This window comes from Dipodomys ordii, unplaced genomic scaffold (genome assembly GCF_000151885.1).
Source record: "Dipodomys ordii isolate 6190 unplaced genomic scaffold, Dord_2.0 Scaffold177, whole genome shotgun sequence".
Classification (NCBI taxonomy): domain Eukaryota; kingdom Metazoa; phylum Chordata; class Mammalia; order Rodentia; family Heteromyidae; genus Dipodomys; species Dipodomys ordii.
Window position 1 is genome coordinate 1290295 of NW_012267393.1, and position 17826 is coordinate 1308120.

At 48.9% G+C, this 17826-nt stretch overlaps 2 protein-coding genes across 2 annotated transcripts in view; one reads left to right on the forward strand and one right to left on the reverse strand.

Annotated features, from left to right (window-relative positions):
* Positions 1-5377, reverse strand: part of Ccdc69 (coiled-coil domain containing 69) — a 38568-nt gene extending 33191 nt beyond the window's left edge. The window contains exon 1 of the mRNA XM_013033787.1: positions 5341-5377. Coding sequence (XP_012889241.1) covers positions 5341-5377 — 37 coding nt within the window. The remainder of the gene's footprint in view (positions 1-5340) is intronic.
* An 815-nt stretch (positions 5378-6192) lies between these two features.
* On the forward strand, positions 6193-14645 carry Gm2a (GM2 ganglioside activator). Its single transcript, XM_013033824.1, has 4 exons — positions 6193-6341; positions 9997-10158; positions 13266-13448; positions 14213-14645. Exons 1-4 carry the CDS (start codon positions 6246-6248, stop codon positions 14366-14368), a joined length of 597 nt encoding a protein of 198 aa, XP_012889278.1. The 5' UTR covers positions 6193-6245; the 3' UTR covers positions 14369-14645.
* The last annotated feature ends 3181 nt before the right edge of the window (positions 14646-17826 follow it).

The window sequence follows — 17826 nt, forward strand, 5'->3', positions numbered from 1 at the left end:
CCACTTCTGGCTTTTTTCTTTTTGCTTATGTGGTGCTGAGGAATGGAACCCAGGGCCTCAGGCATGCAAGGCAAGCGCTCTACCACTGAGCCACCTTCCCAGCCCTGGTGTTAGGTTAAATAGGGAAAATTGGAGTTCTTGAAGCTGGATTTCTGGTTCATTGGTTGGTCTCCTTTCTATTGCTAAAGATTTAGCATCCTCTCTCTCTCTCTCTCTCTTTCTCTCTCTCTCTTTGATTCATCTTACTTCCTTATTCTTTTGTAGCCCTTTGCCTCCATTCCTAGTGAGGCAGGTTTTGGCTTTTCAAAGTTTATCTTACCATCTGCAAGTTATATAGGCCTCAATTCCACGCCTGCTTTTCTAGCAACTTCTCTATCATGATAGAAGAGGTCAGTTGGCTTTTGGATTTATTACCTGCTTCCTAGTTTGCTTGTTCTTTGGGGTTTTCCCTTGAACCTGACTATTGTGACATCTTACAGGTTTTCTCCTTGAATAGAATAAATAAGTGTGTGTGTGTGTGTGTGCGCGCGCGCACATGCGCATGCACCTGCACCTGCACACGCGCCAATCTTAGGTCTTGAACTCAGGGCCTGGGTGCTGTCCCTGAGATTTTTTGTTTTAATACATCATACATTTAGTAGTGAATATTCCCTCTGAAATCAGCAACAACCTGAGATTAAAAAAAAATTTTTTTTTTTGCTCAAAGCTAGCACTTGAGCCACAACTCCACTTCTGGCTTTTTTTTTTTTTTTGGTAATTTATTGGAGCTGAGAGTTTCACAGACTTTCCTGCCCAAGCTGGCCTCGAGCTGTGATCCTCCGATCTCAGCCTCCTGAGTAGCTAGAATGACAGACATGAACCATCAGAGTGCCTTGCGTTAGAAAAGAGAGGCCATGTGGACTCAAGGCTTTCTTGGGGTACAGACTTGCTGGTCAGCTCCAAGTGGAATTTTTTAAAAAATTAGGGTGCAGTCACATCACTTGGGCTCTGGGAATTGGTCGGGGAGGGGAGGGGGGGAGAGTCATAATTGGAGAGGGAGTGTAACAAGACTGTTGCAAGTGGAGGGGGGGGAAATTGATTCATCACACGGAGGAAAACAGGGCAGCCTGGGAGAAATAGAAACTTCACAGATTTTTGTAAACAGATAGGGACGCAGGGCACAGGCTTCTCAGAATTGGCATGCTGGTCCTGAGACCTTAGACCCAGCAAATAACATTTTATAACAGACCCAGCAAATAACATTTTATAACGCCCGTCTACTTCACATCGATGTGAGCTAGAAGCAGTATTTATAAGCTACTCCTGACTTGGGTCCAGGAATTCAGAGAGCTGGATAAAGACCAGGCCTTGAAGCCTTGTCTATTTTGTACCTTGGGCCATTCTCTCCTGCAGATATTTTGTAGCATCTTAGAAGCCAGACAGAAGTATGTGTCCCCTCCTCCCCTCTCCCCCCACCCCAACAGGAAAGCAGACACCTGTCAGGTATCACTGACTTTTTTTGGCAGTCATGGGGCTTGAACTCTGGGCCCGGGTGCTGTCCCTCAGCTCTTCAGCTCAAGGCTAGCGCTCTACCACTTGAGCCACAGCACCACTTCTGGTTTTCTGATAGTTCATTGGAGAGAAAAGTCTCATGGACTTTCCTGCCTGGTCTGGCTTTGAACTGTGATCTTCAGATCTCAGCCTCCTGAGTTAGCTGGGATTACAGGCGTGAGCCTCCTGTCAGCCTGGCTTTCAGGTTACCTCTTAAACACTGTGTTTGTGACTTGGGAATGATTCAAATTGTGCAAACCTTCTCAGCCCTTGTGGCCCCCCCAATTCTCCCTGTTTAAGGCAAATGTCTGCACCCCCAAAGGATGACTGAGGATGGACCAAAGGCCTTCTTTCCATGGCATACCTGTGCCATATAATAAATCTACTAGTTGGGTGCTGGTGGCTTACACCTGTAATCCTGCCTACTCAGGAGGCTGAAATCTGAGGATCATTGTTCAAAGCCAGCCCGAGCAGGAAAGTCTGTGAGACTCTTATTATCAATGAACCACTCAGAAAACCGGAAGTGGTGCTGTGGCTCAAGTGGTAGAGCGCTCACCTTGAGCTGAAGAGCTGAAGGACAGCGCCCAGGCCTAGAGTTCAAGCCCCATGAATGACCTCTGCCCTTCAGCGTTCCTTTGGCATGTTGGGGAAAGTGGCTAGAACTCACTTGTAGTGGGGTGGGGAGATTTCATTGTTACACACATTTACAGTTTATTCCAGTCTTACCTTCCCTTTCCCTCTCCCCATTTTCCCTCTTCCCCTAACAATTCTAATGGGTTTCACTGTTCTATTTTTGCAGCTGTAAACAATCTACTTTGACACCATTTGTCCTCTCTCCACAGATTAATTTTCAGCTGTCACATTCTGTCGTGTGTGATTGGGATCCAACGAACCTTCTTTTATCTGAGTCTGTTAACAGCGGTGCTTTTGTAAATTGTTTTTGTATAGAGGACCAGTTTGATTGCTTTCTTCCCACGTCTTCATGAAAGACCAGGTACCATGACTCATACCTTTTCTCCAGCAATGGCAGGAAGCTCAGCTAGGAGTGTTACTGTACAGGTTTTCATCTCAAACTCGAACAGACAAAAAGAGAGTAAGTAGAGAGTTCAACAGTAAGTAGAGTTCTCACCCAGCAAGCTTGAGGCCCTGAGTTCAAATCTTGCTGAAAATGTATGCAAGCTACTAAGAGTATTTTATTAGAAGAAGAAGCCATTTTGCCTAAATTCCAGTTTCTAAGAGGGTAGACACTGGTAGCTTGCACCTGTAATCCTAACTACTCGAAAGACTGAGATCTAAGGATCGGGGTTCAAAGCCAGCCTGGGCAGGAAAGTTCATGAAACTCCTATTTCCAATGAACTACAAAAAGCAGAAGTGTTGTTGTGGCTCAAATGGTAAAATGTTAACCTTGAGCAAAAGAAGTTTAAGGACAGTGTTCAGGCCCTGAGTGCAAGTTCCAGGGCTAGCAGGCAAAAAAAAAGTTATAAGGGGGTTATTCCAAAATACAAGTTAGGGGCTGGGAATGTGGCTCAGTGGTAGAGTGCTTGCCTAGCATGTATGAAACCCCGGGTTTGATTCCTCGGTACTACACACACATAAAAAGCTGGAAGCGGTGCTGTGGCTCCAGTGGTAGAGTGCTAGCCTTGAGCAAAAGAAGCTCAGGGACAGTGTCCAGGCCCTGAGTTCAAGCCCCAAGACTGACAAAAAAAAAGATACAAGTTAGAAACAAAGAGGATTAGCAAGTAGGAAAGGAAAAATAGAGGAAGGCACTGGGGATATGTTTTCAGAAAAATAAAACAGAAATATTTATGTATAGGAAGGAAATTTGTAGACTAAACTTGGTCTTACAGCTTTGTTCCCAAGTAAAAGAAAAAAAACAGGCTGAGACAGGAATCAAAAGGCTCAAATACAATGATGCAGAATATATAAGTAGGTCTTAAATATATGAGCATGAGAACTTATGAAAAGTGGATGCGTGCATGTGATTAAGTTACATATTGAAAAACCACCTAAAAGTTTTTCTGAGGTCACGTTTTAATGGCCCGATTCCCGATAAACCTAACTCTCCACATTGCTAATAACAAGGCTGTCTTAAGAATAATATTGTGTCAATAAAGAACAATAAAGATTCTTTTTTCCTCTTTATTTTTTGTTGATTGTGAAGTTTGAACTCAGGGCCAGGGTACTGTCCCTGAGCAATTTTGCTCAAGGCTAGCACCTTGAGCCACCACTTTGCGTCACAGCCCCATATTCTGTTTTTGTGTGGTTCACTGGAGATGAGAGTCTCGTGGAGTTTCGGCCTGGGCTGGCTTCTGAATAGCGATCCTCAGATCTCAGCCTCCTGAGGAGTTAGGATTACAGGCATGAGCTACTGGGGCTCGGGTATATAAAGACCATTCTCATGTTGCTTAGGTGGGCAGAGCTCCCACAACGTACTGGCATCACTTGCAGCTAGCACAGGCCATTAGGGTGGAAGCTCTATAGCAGGTCATTCCTGCTTCTCCTTGGAGCTCAGCAGCAGACAGCATCTGCCAGTGTCACAGCTCTACTGCCAGCCCTGCTGAGCCTCCCTCCGCTGCTCATCTCCACAACTCCAGGAAGGAAGCCCCCACGCAAGAAGCTGCTCAGGCTGTGTTCTTGTCTCCCTCTCTTCTCTTCCCCACGTGGCTCTGAGTCTAGAGGGTCTCATACTATAGGCTGTGAGCTGATTGGTTGTCCCTATGACAATAAGCTGATTTGAAAAGTGACCCTGCATTGGTTGGGTCTTACCATGTGCTGATCTTTGCCTGCTGAGTAGCTAGGTTTATAGGCACGAGCCACTGGCCACTGGCTGGGAGCTTATGCTTATTTATTTATTTATTTTAAAAGAAGCTCCCTACAGGATTCCTTTGTTCATCATCATCATCATCATCATCACCACCACCACCACCACCACCACTGCTATCATCATCATCATTTTAAATCCTTGTTTGGTAAATGAGGAAGGTGAGGCCAACAGACTTAAAGTTACCTCATGATGAACATGCCTCTCTGTGTCCCTTTCCTCCTTCTATCTCCTCTTCCTTCCTCCTCCTCCTCCTCCTTTTTCCACCTCCTTCCTCCTCCTCCTCCTATTCCTTCTTCTCCTTCTTCTTCTTTTCCGGTTATGGGGCTTGAACTCAGGGCCTGGACACTTTCCCTGAGCTCTTACATTCAAGGCTAGCATTCTACCACTTTGAGCCATAGCTCTGCTTCTGGTTTTCTGGTGGTTAATTGGAAATAAGAGTCTCATGGCATTTCCTGATTGGGCTGGCTTTGAACCCTGATCCTCAGATCTCAGCCTCCTAAGTAGCTTTTAGGTATGGGCCACGTGCACCTGGCTTCTTCCATCTTCTTAAACATTTTATTTTCATTTTATTTTTTGCTGGTACTGGGACTTGAGATCAAGGCCTGGGCACTATCCTTTAGCTTTTTTTTTTCTTTCTTTCAAGATTAGCCACTCTACCACTTGAGCCACTGCTCCACTTCCAGGGTTTTGGTAGTAAATTGGAGATAGGACTTTTCTGTCTTGCCTGGCTTTAAATTATAATCCTCAGATCTCAGCCTTCTGAGTAGCTAGGATTACAGATGTGAGCCACCAGCACCAGGCTCCACAAAATATTATTTTGTCATGCATTGGGGTCTTCATCAGTGACTCCTGTGGAGTTGCCAATTGAGTGGTAAACTCCACTCCATGGGAATATATATATATATATATATGTATATAAAATATACATATGTATGTATAAATAAATACATATGTATCCATAAATACATCTTTTCCCAGCAACCTACCAAGCTCTCGGGCAAGGGTGTACATAAGCTCCCCCATCGCTTCCGGGCTGTGTGTGTGTCACCGTGGCAAAGCCAAAACCTCACCGCCAATGGGTTTCCTCCGTGCAAAGAACACGATTCTCTCAAACGTTCCCAGCGACGCCCTACAGCGCTGAACTAAACCTTGTTATTATGATGGCTTGAAAAAAGTCAGAGTGACTCGTCACCCAGGTATGGGGACGCATACTGCTGGAGAGTATGACGTTTTTGCGAAGGGCTTGGGGTTGAAAAGCTACATCTGGGCTCCCCAAGAATTCAGAAATCCCAGCTTCGCGGTTCCCTGGCACTCCGCCCCGCCCCTGGACAAGCCACGCCCCACCCAGAGCCACGCCCCCTTTCCATCCAATCGGGTCGCTCTGGCTCTTAGACCGCCCCTCCATCCCCCCCCAACGCTCCTCGCAGCGCCAGGCCCCGCCCCTCACAGCGCTCGGCCCCGCCCCAATCGGTAGGCCCCGCCCCACCGCTGTACTTTGCCCCGCCTCTCGCACTAGTAGCCCCGCCCCCGCCTGCCCTCGGCCCCGCCCCTCCCTCGTGCTAAGCGCCATTTGGTCCCTCACACTCGGCTCCCCTTCTCCTCTAGTTTCGTTTTCCTGGCAGAGAGAGAAAGAGGTTGTTGACGTCCGCGCTGGGAAGGAAGAGGGGGGTTGCAAGCAGGAAGATCCGGGGAACCGATCCAGCGAAGACCGCTCCTACTCCCCCCCCCGCCCCGCCCCGGGTGGGGTGGAGCTCGGCGCAGCGCGCTGGCCAATGGCTGCCCTGCGATTTGCATCGCGACGATCCTCTTTGCATAAACAATCCCGGCCGGTTCTTAAAGGCGCCGGGGCCCAGGTGCCCAGAGCCAACTCCGGGCGCACCTCCCCGCCGCGATGCGCCCCCCGATGCCGCCCACCCTGCTCCTGGTGGCCGTCCTGGGCTTGCTCCTCGCCGGCCCCGCCACCCCGGCGCGCCTCGGCTCCAACCAGGTGAGTGACCCCGGCCTGGCGAGGCCGTCTTGCAAGCTCCCCGACCTCCTCCCATATCGGGGGTGCGGGGTGGGGGTGGGACGTGGAGGAAGGGATGCAGGAGGGGGGGTCATCGCTGTGTTCTGGAGGGTTGCTTCTGCAGAGAGCTCGATCTGCCCGCAGCAGCCCAGCTCACCCTGATCCCTGCACCCCCCCATCCCACCTCTAAGTCAGAGGCTTAGCACCCCATCTTTACATATGTTTTGTAGTTAATTATTTTTTTCCGACTTGAAAGCTCTGAGCAATTGGGGGGGGTGTTTGAGAGCCCCATTTAGGTCAAAGGGTGCACACTTGCCCATCTGGTTAACGAATGTCCAGCCCCCCCTTGCTTCCTTCCCCTCCTCCCCCATTTTCCAAGCTTCTTCCCCGCAGATCTCCTTCATTCCAGGCTGCAAAGCCCCACCCAGGGAGAAAAGAGAAGTTCTGGCAGGTGGAGACTTGGTGATCCAAGTGCAGTGGTCGTCTGTGCAGAAAGGAGAAAGCTCCAAAAACAAAAATCTCGAACAAAATCAGTGATGTCAGCCTATGGCTTTGACCTCACTTGCCCGCCCTCCCTCTCCCCCTCCACCAACAAGGGGGTGGGAAACCTGTTTGGTCCGTTGAATTGTTGGAGTGTAGACCTTTTGGCCTCATTTGCCACAGGCAAAGCCCCTTGTCCGTGTGTGTGTGTGTGTGTGTGTGTGTGTGTGTGTGTTCTGTTCTTGTCTCTTGGGTGGCCTGCATGCCTTGGCTACTGCAGCCTTCCCAGATTGGAAGGCCTGAGACAGCAGAGTCCTTCCATCTTATCCAAGATCTCGGGGCTAGTCCTTCAGCTTTCACCCCAGCCCAAGGCTGATCTTTATCTGTTATCTTCTGTCCTGCAGGGTTGAGGGTGGGGTGGGGAAGTAGGGGAGGTAGTGGGGTGAGCGAATGTTTTAGCTTCACTGAATTTCACTTCCTCTTCCGTGACTGAGCTGGGCCAGATGTTAGACCGCTGGGCCGCTGGGTAGAGTAGTAGATAGCTAGGTAGTGGTTGTAGTAGGTGCTTAGATCTTTGCAGTATGCAAAGTAGGTGCTTAGATCTTGTGCAGTTTTGTTTGTTTCTGTTTGTGTGCTGGTCCTGGGGCTTGGTTTCAAGGTCTGGACACTGTCCCTTAGCTCTTTCGCTCAAAGGTGACCTCTATCACTTAGCCACCACTTCCACTTTTTGGTGGTTAATTGGAGATAGAAGTCCTAACGGTTCTTCTGACCACGCTGGTTTCTAACTTCCATTTTCAGATCTCAGTTTGAGTAGCTAGGACTGTAGGTTTGAGTCACTGGCTTTGTTTCTTTTAAAGTAAGCTTTTAATTTTGTAATCATTTTAGATGTGCAGCAAAGCTACCAAGATGGAGTTCCTCTTGGAAGTCTGGTTCCTCACCGAGTTGCCTACATTAGTGTCTGGTTTGATTGATGTATATTTGTTAAAACTATGAAATCAGCTGGATGCAGGTGACTTACTGTCATCCTAGCTACTCATGGGGCGGAGATCTGAGGATCCGGGTTTGAAGCCAGCCTGGGGCAGGAAAATCCGAGAGACTTACTCCAACTACACCCTCTCTTAACTACACCCTATCCCCCCAAAAAACAAAAACAAAAGATGGAAGTGTCACTAAGGCTCAAGTAGAAGAACATTAGCCTTGAGCAAAAAAGAAACTCAGCACACATACCCAGGCCCTGAGTTCAAGCCCCATGAGTTCCCCATTAATGTCTTCTTTCAGTTTCAGGCCTATAGCTGAAGGGACCACTTTGGTTCATTGGAGATAAAGAGTCTCACAGACTTTTCTCCTGCCCAGGCTGGCCTTGAATTGCGATCCTCAAGTCTCAGCGTCCTGAGTAGCTAGGATTACAGGTGTAAACCTTGGGCTTTCTACCAGCAAACTTCATACCCTCGGGCTAGCCCTTCCACACATGTAATTACACCCCTTTCATGGGTGAGGAAATGGGAGGGGGGTAAGGTATTTGCAGTCTCAGATGTGGTAGGATTTTTAACCCAGGCCTATGATTTGTACCCGAGTCTCTGTTTCCTGAGGCCTTTGCCCTTTGCAGGATTGGCTAATACTTTGTGCCAGGCCTGGTACCCCCAGCAGTGGGAAACCAATGAAGTGTATTCTAGAAACTTCCCTGAGCCCAGAGTCAACCCTACAGTGTGAATCAGGGTGCTTTAGAATTGGGAGAAGTTCTCTTACCTTACACCTTCAGCTCAGCTCTCTGTGCTGGTGCTTGTGCTCGATCTCAGGCTGTGTTTAATCCCTTCCGACCTTTTGCGGATTAGTTGGAGATGATCAGATCTGTCTGCCCGGGCTGGCTTTGAACTGTGATCTTCAGAACTTAGCTTCTTGAGTAGTGAGGTCGACAGTGGTATCCAATTCTTCTCCAGTGGTTTTTGTTTTTGTTTTTGGTCGGTCATGGGGTTTGAACTCAGGGTCTGGGAACTATCTCTGAGCTTTTTTTTTGCTCAAGGCTAGTGTGCTACCACTTTGAGCCAAAGCGCCACGTCTGGTTTTCTAGTGGTTCATTGGAGATAAGAGTCTCAGCAACTTTCCTGCCCTGGGCTGGCTTGGAACCTCGATCCTCAGATCTCAGCTTCTCGAATAGCTAGGATTACAGGTGTGAGCCACCAGTGCCTGGCTTCCAGTCATTCATTTACTGTGATGTGCGGCCCCTAGATCCAGACTTTGCCTCCTTCCCGTCCACCCAAAACCATAAAGCAGAGTAAAACGCTTTCTTTCCATGGTATTCCATTACCCCACAGGCAATTCAACCTCCTGGTTATCATCACCAGTGACATCAGGTATTAAATGCCCCAGCCACCCTTCCATCCCTCATACAGCATATCTAGCCTATTGGCCACCTCAGCCTTCTGCCTCAGGACCTTTGCATATGCTTTCTGCATTCACCCAGGGAGTCCGCTGGATGAGCCACTTCCCTAGCTTCTAATTCATTTCCTCTAAGCCTCTGATTTATTTACAGTAGACAGAAAACCCCTCTAGGTGGGGCAGGGACCCAATCCCATTGTTTATATCTAGGAGCCTAGGGCCAACAATCATTGCTTCATAAATATTTGTGGAGTGAACACTGTAGGAAACCTTGGTTGGTAACCTACCCGGGGCCTGTCTTCCTTAGTCATTAACATGACCTTTCATTCCTTGGAGTGGAGACCCATTTCAGGAAGCTCCAGGACAGGGAAGGTCTGCCAGGTATATAAAGAATCTTCTGGAACGAATGGCAGGAAGCAGAGGTGGCATGCCTCGTGGCTGTGATTTACTGGGCCAGCTCATGTTTTGTCTGTAGGACAGTGTCATGAGCATTAATGTGCACGCTTACCACCCTGGCAGCAACTCTGAAGGGAAGGTATGAGTGAATACCTCCGCTTAAGATGCAGGCCCGGGTGTGGTGGCTCACGCCTGTAATCTCAGGAAGCTGAGATCGGATTATCTCCAGTGAACCACCCACAAGCCGGAAGTGGTGCTGTGGTTCAAGTGGTTGAGCTTGAACTCAGGGCCTGGACACTCTCTGTGTAGCTTTGTTTTCAGCTCATTTCTTTCTGAGATGATCCTCGTTGGTCAACGTCTCTCCTCCTTTTTCCCGACCTTCTAGCTCTCCAAGCTAGGCAGCTTTTCGTGGGACAATTGTGACGAAGGAAAGGACCCTGCAGTGATTCAGAGCCTCACGCTGGAACCGGACCCCATCGTAGTTCCTGGAAACGTGACCGTGAGCGTCCAGGGGAAGACCCAGGTCCCCCTCAGCTCCCCTCAAAAGGTGAGCACGGGGTAGTAAATTAGGGGTAGAGGTCGGGGGGGAAGGCTCAGTGACCATGATGATCTGGGTGGTAGTTTTTGTTTAGGTGTTGGTGGTGGTACTGTTGCGCTAGAGTTATTTTTCAGACAAGGGTCTCACACATCTGCCTGGAACTGGCCATGGACTGTGATCTTTTTACTTACACCTCTGGAGTTTACAGAGAAGCACCACCGCACTCGGCTTGTTTGTTGAGATGGGGGCAGGGGGGGAGGATACTGTTTTACTCACGTTTTGCCTGGGCTGGCTTTGAACTGTGATCTTCCTGATCTCTGCTACCCCAGTAAAAAATCCATTTATTGGAGTCATTTACTCTTTAGGAAGAATCACCACTTTTCTAGTATGTTCTTCTATGTTCTACAGAATAGTTCTGGCCTCAGCAATCTTAAAACTAGTTTTGTCTTGATTTTTTCTTTCTTTTTTTTTTTTTTTTTGTTGGTCATGGGGCTTGAACTCTGGGCCTGGCCACTGTCCCTCAGCTCTTCAGCTCAAGGTGAGTGCTCTACCACTTGAGCCACAGCGCCACTTCTGGTTTTCTGGTGGTTAATTGAAGAATCTCACAGACTTTCTTGCTCTGGCTGGCTTGCACCAGAATCGTGAGATCTCAGCCTCCTGAGTAGCGTGGATTACAGGCATGAGCCGCCAGTGCCTGGTAATTATTTTTTTTTAAGCTTCTAGAATTGGGGTGGGTATGGGTGACTCACACCTGTAATCCTAGCTACTCAGAAGCCTGAGATCTGGGGATCATGGTTCAAAGCTTCCTGGAGCAAGAACAGTCCATGAGACTCTTTTATCTCTAACAAATCACCCAAAAGCCAGAAGTGGAGCTGTGACTCCAAGTGCTAGAGCGCTAGCCTTGAACACAAAAGCTCAGGGTCAGGGTCTAGGCCCTGAGTTCAAGCCCCAGGACTGGCACCCAAAAAAGCTAACTGAAGAAATAAATTCTAGGGGCTGGGAAGGTGGCTCAGTGGTAGAGCGCTTGCCTTGCATGCCTGAGGCCCTGGGTTCGATTCCTCAGCACCACATAAAGAAAAAGGCCGGAAGTGGCGCTGTGGCTCAAGTGGTAGAGCGCTCGCCTTGAGCTGAAGAGCTGAGGGACAGCCCCCAGGCCTAGAATTCAAGCCCCACGACTGACCCAAAAATAAAATAAAATAAATTCTAGATTGGGAACCTGTGTCTGGGACAAGCCTAGACTTGACCCAATCACAGCTCTGGCCTCTTGGGAATCTTGAGCAATCGCTAAGTTAATTAGGGATTCCCACGGGACAGTGGCTGTTAGCTGGGTCTGTGGATGCAGACCGAAGGCGGGTCTATGTAGCAATACTCTGTATCTGGGCTGGACCACTGCCTTTATTTATTTGGTACTCAATGGTAGGGTTGCTAGCCAAGCTCGGTGCCCTCCAATCCGGGCGCCAGGACAGAATTTACCCCAGATCAGAGGCCGAAGGGACACTGGCTTGTTTGTCTGCCTGTGTTGTGTGAACACTGCTTCCTGGGCCCTCTTTGTGGATTCCTGGGTGCCAATGCCAGCCCACGCTGGACATGTGCCTGGCCTTGGTGTTTCTAGAATGCCCATGCTGTGCAGCTGCTCTAGAGCTAAAAGCAGGTGAAACTGCTCTTCCTGGCTTCTGAGCAGCATTTAAGTAGCCTTCACCAGCTGGGTGCTGGTAGCTCACGCCTGTAATCCTAGCTACTCAGGAGGCTGAGCTCTGAGGATCGTGGTTCAAAGTTAGCACCAGGGAAGTCTGTGAGACTCTTATCTCCAATGAACCACCAGAAAACTGGACGTGGTGCTCTGGCTCAAGTGGTAAGAGCATTAGCCTTGAGCACAAAAGCTCAGGGACAGGTGCCCGGGCCCTGAGTTCAAGCCCCAGGACTGGTTAACTCCCCCCCCTTGCCCCCTGCTCTTCCGCCCAAAACAAAACAACGCACAAGAACCTATCTGAAAAAATAGAGCTGGGGCTGGGAAGGTGGCTCAGTGGTAGAGTGCTTGCCTTGCATGCATGAGGTCCTGGGTTCGATTCCTCAGCAACACATAAGCAGAAAAAGCCAGAAGTAGTGCTGTGGCTCAAGTGGTAGAGCGCTAGCCTTGAGCTGAAGAGCTGAGAGACAGCGCCCAGGCCCAGAGTTCAGGCCTCATGACCTACCAAAAAAAATAATAAAAATAAAGCCTAATAATAATAATAATAACCAGAATGGGACTGTGGTTCAAGTGGTAGCATAAGGCCCTGAATTCAAATCTAGTACTAGTGGGCAGGGTTGGGGAGAAGCTCAGTAAACAGTGCTACAGTTAGCCAGTTAGTTTTTTCAGCACATGTGTTAATTTTTCTTTTTCTTTTTTTTTTTTTTGCCAGTTCTGGGCCTTGAATTCAGGGCCTGGGCACTGTCCCTGAGCTTCTTTTGCTCAAGGCTAGTGCTCTTTACCACTTGAGCCACAGCACCATTTCTGGCTTTTTCTGTGTTATGTGGTACTGAGGAATCGAACCCAGGGCTTCATGCATGCTAAGCAAGCACTCTATCATTAAGCCACATTCCCAGCCCACATGTGTTAATTTCTGATTGGTGGATGGTGATAACTGGAAGGCCTGTAAGATTGTGTATGGTTCTGAGAGAGGAGAGGAACTCTACATTTGACTACTAATGCCTGCCAGGGGCAAGGGAAAGGGTAATATGGAGATTTATGCTACAAAGTCGATATCTCAGGATCAGATCTGGGAATACTGGCAACTTGATTGCTGCTGGCCTTTTTAAAGAGGAGTGCCTGGAATGGGAAGGGGTGTGGGAGAAAGTGGAGGTGGGGCTGGGAAGGTGGCTCAGTGGTAGAGTGCTTGCCTAGCATGCATGAAGCTCTGGGTTTGCTCCTTAGTACCACAAGTGCAGAAAAGGCCAGAAGTGGCGCTGTGGTTCAACTGGTAGAGTGCTAGCCTGGAGCAAGAGCAGCTCAGGGACAGTGTCTAGGCCCTGAGTTCAAGCCTCAGGACTGGCATAAAACAACAAATAAGAAAAGAAAGAAAGAAAGAGTACTTTGACTTTTTTTTTAACTCCTTCCTCACCAAATCTTTTCTTCCCAGGTGGAATTGACCGTGGAGAAGGAAGTGGCGGGTTTCTGGGTGAAGATTCCCTGTGTGGAGCAGCTGGGCAGCTGTACCTATGAGAATGTCTGCGAAATGCTTGATAATTACATCCCCCCAGGACAAACCTGCCCAGAGCCCCTGTACACCTACGGCCTTCCCTGCCACTGTCCCTTTAAAGAAGTAAGTACTAGCCAGGCCCTGGCCTGCAATCTTAGCTACTCAGGAGGCTGAGATCTGAGTAATCGTGGTTCAAAGCCAGCCTGGGCAGGAAAGTCCGTGAGACTCGTATCTCCAATAAACCGCCAGCAAACCAGAAGTAGTGCTGTAGCTCAAAGTGGTAGAGTGCTAGCCTTGAGCAGAAAAGCTCAGGGACAGTGCCCAGGCCTTGAGTTCAAGCCCCACAACTACCACCACCACCAATAACAACAAAAAGTAAGTACTGCTGGGCGCTGGTGGCTCACACCTGTCATCCTAGCTACTCAGGAGGTTGAGATCTGAGGATCGCAGTTCAGAGCCAACCTGGGCAGGAAAGTCCGTGAGACTCATCTCCAATAAATGATCAGAAAACCGAAAGTGGCGCTGTGGCTCAAGTGGTAGAGCACTCGGCTTGAGCTGAAGAGCACAGGGACTACAATGCCCAGGCCCAGAGTTCAAGCCCCATGACCACCCCCCAAAAAAAAGAGTAAATACTTAGGAAAGATGTAGTTAAGAGAGTCCAAAGGGCCGGAAGGGTGTGGAGAGAGGGTCTGCTGATAGATCTCTGTATGTGCCTCAACTTAGCCAGCTGTAAAATGGGCATGTTGAACTTGGACCTTTAGCTATGGCCGTTCACCTTTGTGGCCCTTAGAGAATCTGAGGACCCACTGGAGATCCACGGGGTTGGTTTCAGGAGACTCTCCTCCACCCTCTCCCCTTGACCTCACACCCATTTTTATTCCCTACAGGGTACCTACTCGCTGCCTTCCTCTGATTTCACGCTGCCCGACCTGGAGCTGCCCAGCTGGCTCAGTACGGGGAACTACCGGGTACAGAGCATCCTGAGCAGCGGAGGGGAGCGTCTGGCCTGCATCAAGATCGCCGTGTCCCTAAGGGGCAAATAACATGGCGCCCGCCACCACAGGAAGGAAGGGGTGCTGAACCGGGTGCTCCCCGATTTGGTATCCCCTCCCTCTTCCTGCCTGTTAACATCCACAGTCAAGGCCAGGGCCCTGCCCATGGGAAGGGTGTGGCATTTTTCAGGACCTCTGGGGACATCTGAACTGCCTGTCACTTTCCCCCATGGCCCCTCATACCATGGACTTGTGCGCTCTCTCTCTCTCTCTTTCTCTCTCTCTCTTTCCCTTTTTTCTGCCAGTCCTGGGGTTTGAACTCAGGGCCTGGGCACTGTCCCTGAGCTTTTGCTCAAGGCTAGCACTCTACCACTTGAGCCACAGCGCCACTTCCGGATTTTTTCTGTAAAAGTAGTACTGAGGAATCGAACCCAGGGCCTCACGCATGCAAGGCAAGCACTCTACCGCTGAGCTACCTTCCCAGCCCCTGTACTTCTCTCTTAAGAACTTCTTTTATTTCTCAAACCGTCAAGGACCAGGAATCCAAAAGGTTGGGGATTTGAACTTCACCATGATCCCTATCTTGGCTTCCTAAAAATACCTTGTGACTTTGTTCCCTTTGTTCCTTTGTTCACAGCCACTTAAAAGTATTATTTACCCCCCCCCCCCCCCCCCCCCCCCCCCCCCCCCCCAGTGCTGGTGGCTCAGGCTTGTAAGTCCTTAGCTCCACACGAGGCTGAGATCTGCGGATCAAGGTTCAAAACCAGGAAAACTTGGCGAGACTCTCCCATGAACCAGCAACAAGCTCATGCCTGGAACTTTAGCTCCTGGGGAGGCTGAGATCTGAGGATCACAGTTTGAAGCCAGCAGGAAAAGTCCAGATAGCTCTTATCTCCAATTAACTACCAAAAAAGCCCCCCAAAAACCAGACGTGGTGCTGTGGCTCAAGTGGTAGAGCACTAGTCTCAAGCAAAAGCAGCTCAGGGACAGCGCCCAGACCCTGAGTTCAAAACCCAGTACCAGCAAAAAACCGTTGTGTGATTAAATTTGTATTCTTTTCTAATTTTACCTCACATCCACTCAGGTGCACCTGGAGAGACAGACTAGACACTGGTGTTGGCTCTTGTGTGAGATTTATATTATATTATTATTATTTTTCGTCAGTTGTGGGGCTTGAACTGTGGGTCTGAGCGCTGTCCCTCAGTTCTTCAGCTCAAGGCTAGCGCTCTACCGCTTGAGTCACTTCCGGCTTTTTCTGCTTATGTGGTGCTGAGGAATTGAACCAGGGCCTCATGCATGCAAGGCAAGCGCTCTACCACTGAGCCACCTTCCCAGCCCCGAGATTTATTATAGAATGACACTTTTTTTTTTTTAAAACGAATTCAAGTGTGCCAATAGAACCAGGAAAGAGACACAAGTCAGGGCCTCTAGAACCTGATTCCAGCCTCCGACCTCCAGTCTCCACTTGCTCTTTTGTGCTGAATACTCCTTGGTATTCATGGCCAGGATAAATATCCCTCACCTTATCCCCAGATAAATATAAAAAGTCACCTGGGCCCTGGGCCCAGTGCTCAAGGTCAGCGTCAAGCTGAGGATGTGATTTCTCAGGCTGTGTCCAGTCTGTCTGTCCCTTCCTGCTTTGAGCAGGCCCAGGGGCTGCCATTTTGAGAATAACAAAGTTGTCCTCAAACACAATTTTTTTTTTCCTATAGGAAGGCCAATTTTCCACATTTTTGATATGAAATCTTATGCTTTTTAAAAAAAAATTGGCAATTACTATGATCACTTTTTTGTACACTTAGGGCAGGTCAAAAAGGCTGTGTGAATTCTTAAGGGAAAGAAATCTGGCTCATGGGTGTCCAGCTTATGACCTCTGGTAGGCTTTGTCTGTTTTAGTCTCGTACAACTTCTCTGGCATGAATTCTTCCTCCACAGGCCCCAAATCTATAGCATTCAGCCCCAAAGAGAAAGCTTAGATGGCTTTCTCAGAGCTTCAAGCTCTGCAGCCTCTAAGCCCCGGGGGCAAAACAAAAAAGGAATGGTTGCTGAAGGGAGGGCTCCCCAGCAGCTGTTTTGTGCAAGGAGGATCCCACTTTAGAGGATGGATGTGATGCCAGGCTTCCTGGATTTGTCCGCCACCCCCCCCCTCTCCCAAACCGGCCTCCCTTTTTGAGATCTCACATGGCAATAAATCTTTCTAACTTGCTGAGTCTCCTGCTCCTTTGTGTGAAGGGGGAAGGTCTTGGGAGAGGTACAGGGGATGGGAAGAGCTCTGCTCTTGTTCATGCGCTGCCCTTCTCTCTGCTTCTCTGGAGCCATCACCACAGCGTTGTAACTGCAGGACTTCAACAACCTATGTGTCACATTCCTGGGTCCTTCAGCCGGTGACATCTTTAGTTCTCATTCATCCTGAATCTCCTCATTCACACAGGAAATCTTTTTGTGGGTGGTGGCGATGGTGGTCGTGAAGCTCGAACTCTCGGCCTGGTCGCTGTTTCTGAGCTCTTCAGCTCAAGGCTAGCGCTCTGCCACTTGAGCCACAGCGCCAGTTCCAGTTTTCTGGTGGTTCATTGGAGGTAAGAGTCTCATGGACATTCCTGCCCGGGCTGGCTTTGAACTGCAATCCTCAGATCTCAGCCTTTTGACTAGCTAGGATTACAGGCATGAGCCACCAGAACTGGTTGTCTTTGGAAAATGAACAGGAGTGTGAATTTTACCTAAAGACAGATATATAATGAGACTGTGAAGAAATACACTTATCTCTTACCAACTCATATCTTCAGGGCAATGGGTAGTTGATTGAAAAATGATTTTTATACGAGTTTGCAAGACAAATCACACTTTTAAAACAATTTTCAGCGTATTGAAAACGGTTTTAATGAACAAGTAGCCTAGTCATTCATTTCACTGAGTAACCAAGACTGAGGGAAGATCTTGGGGGTCTTTGCCCTGGAGCGTCTAGAAAAGTCACAGGCCAGTGGCTGGACTTAACTTTTCTACCTGTATGCCTGTGATTCTTCCACTTAGAAAATTCCTCCTTCTCCCTCATATGTACTTGTGTGTGTGTGTGTGTGTGTGTGTGTGTGTGTGTGTGTACCAGCACTGGGGCTTGAACTCAGGGCCCTGTGTTTTTGCTTGGCTTTTGTCGATCATGGGGCTTGAACTCTGGAACTCTGGGCCAAGGCGCTGTCCCTGAGCTCTTCAGCTCAGGACAAGTGCTCTACCACTTGAGCCACAGCGCTACTTCTGATTTTCTGGTAGTTAATTGGAGATAGGAATCTCACAGACTTTCCTGCCTAGGCTGGCTTTGAACCACGATCCTCAGATCTCAGCTTCCTGGGTAGCCAGGATTATAGATGTGAACCAATAAAGACTTTTCCTAAATGTGGTGAGTATAGCTACGTCAGCACCTGCCATAGAGAAAACAGATTCACAGGTATCCCCTGCCTGGGATACTATGATCAGCAGCACCCTCTCTTTCTACTATGTGAAGTTTATGTCATGAATGA

What these genes read in the sequence shown, in the direction of transcription:
- Gm2a (XM_013033824.1), top strand. Translation starts at nt 6,246, where the DNA reads ATGCGCCCCCCGATGCCGCCCACCCTGCTCCTGGTGGCCGTCCTGGGC. An exon ending in CCCTCAGCTCCCCTCAAAAG is followed by an intron (nt 10,159 to 13,265) that starts GTGAGCACGGGG and finishes TTTTCTTCCCAG; the next exon opens with GTGGAATTGACCGTGGAGAA. An exon ending in GCCACTGTCCCTTTAAAGAA is followed by an intron (nt 13,449 to 14,212) that starts GTAAGTACTAGC and finishes TATTCCCTACAG; the next exon opens with GGTACCTACTCGCTGCCTTC.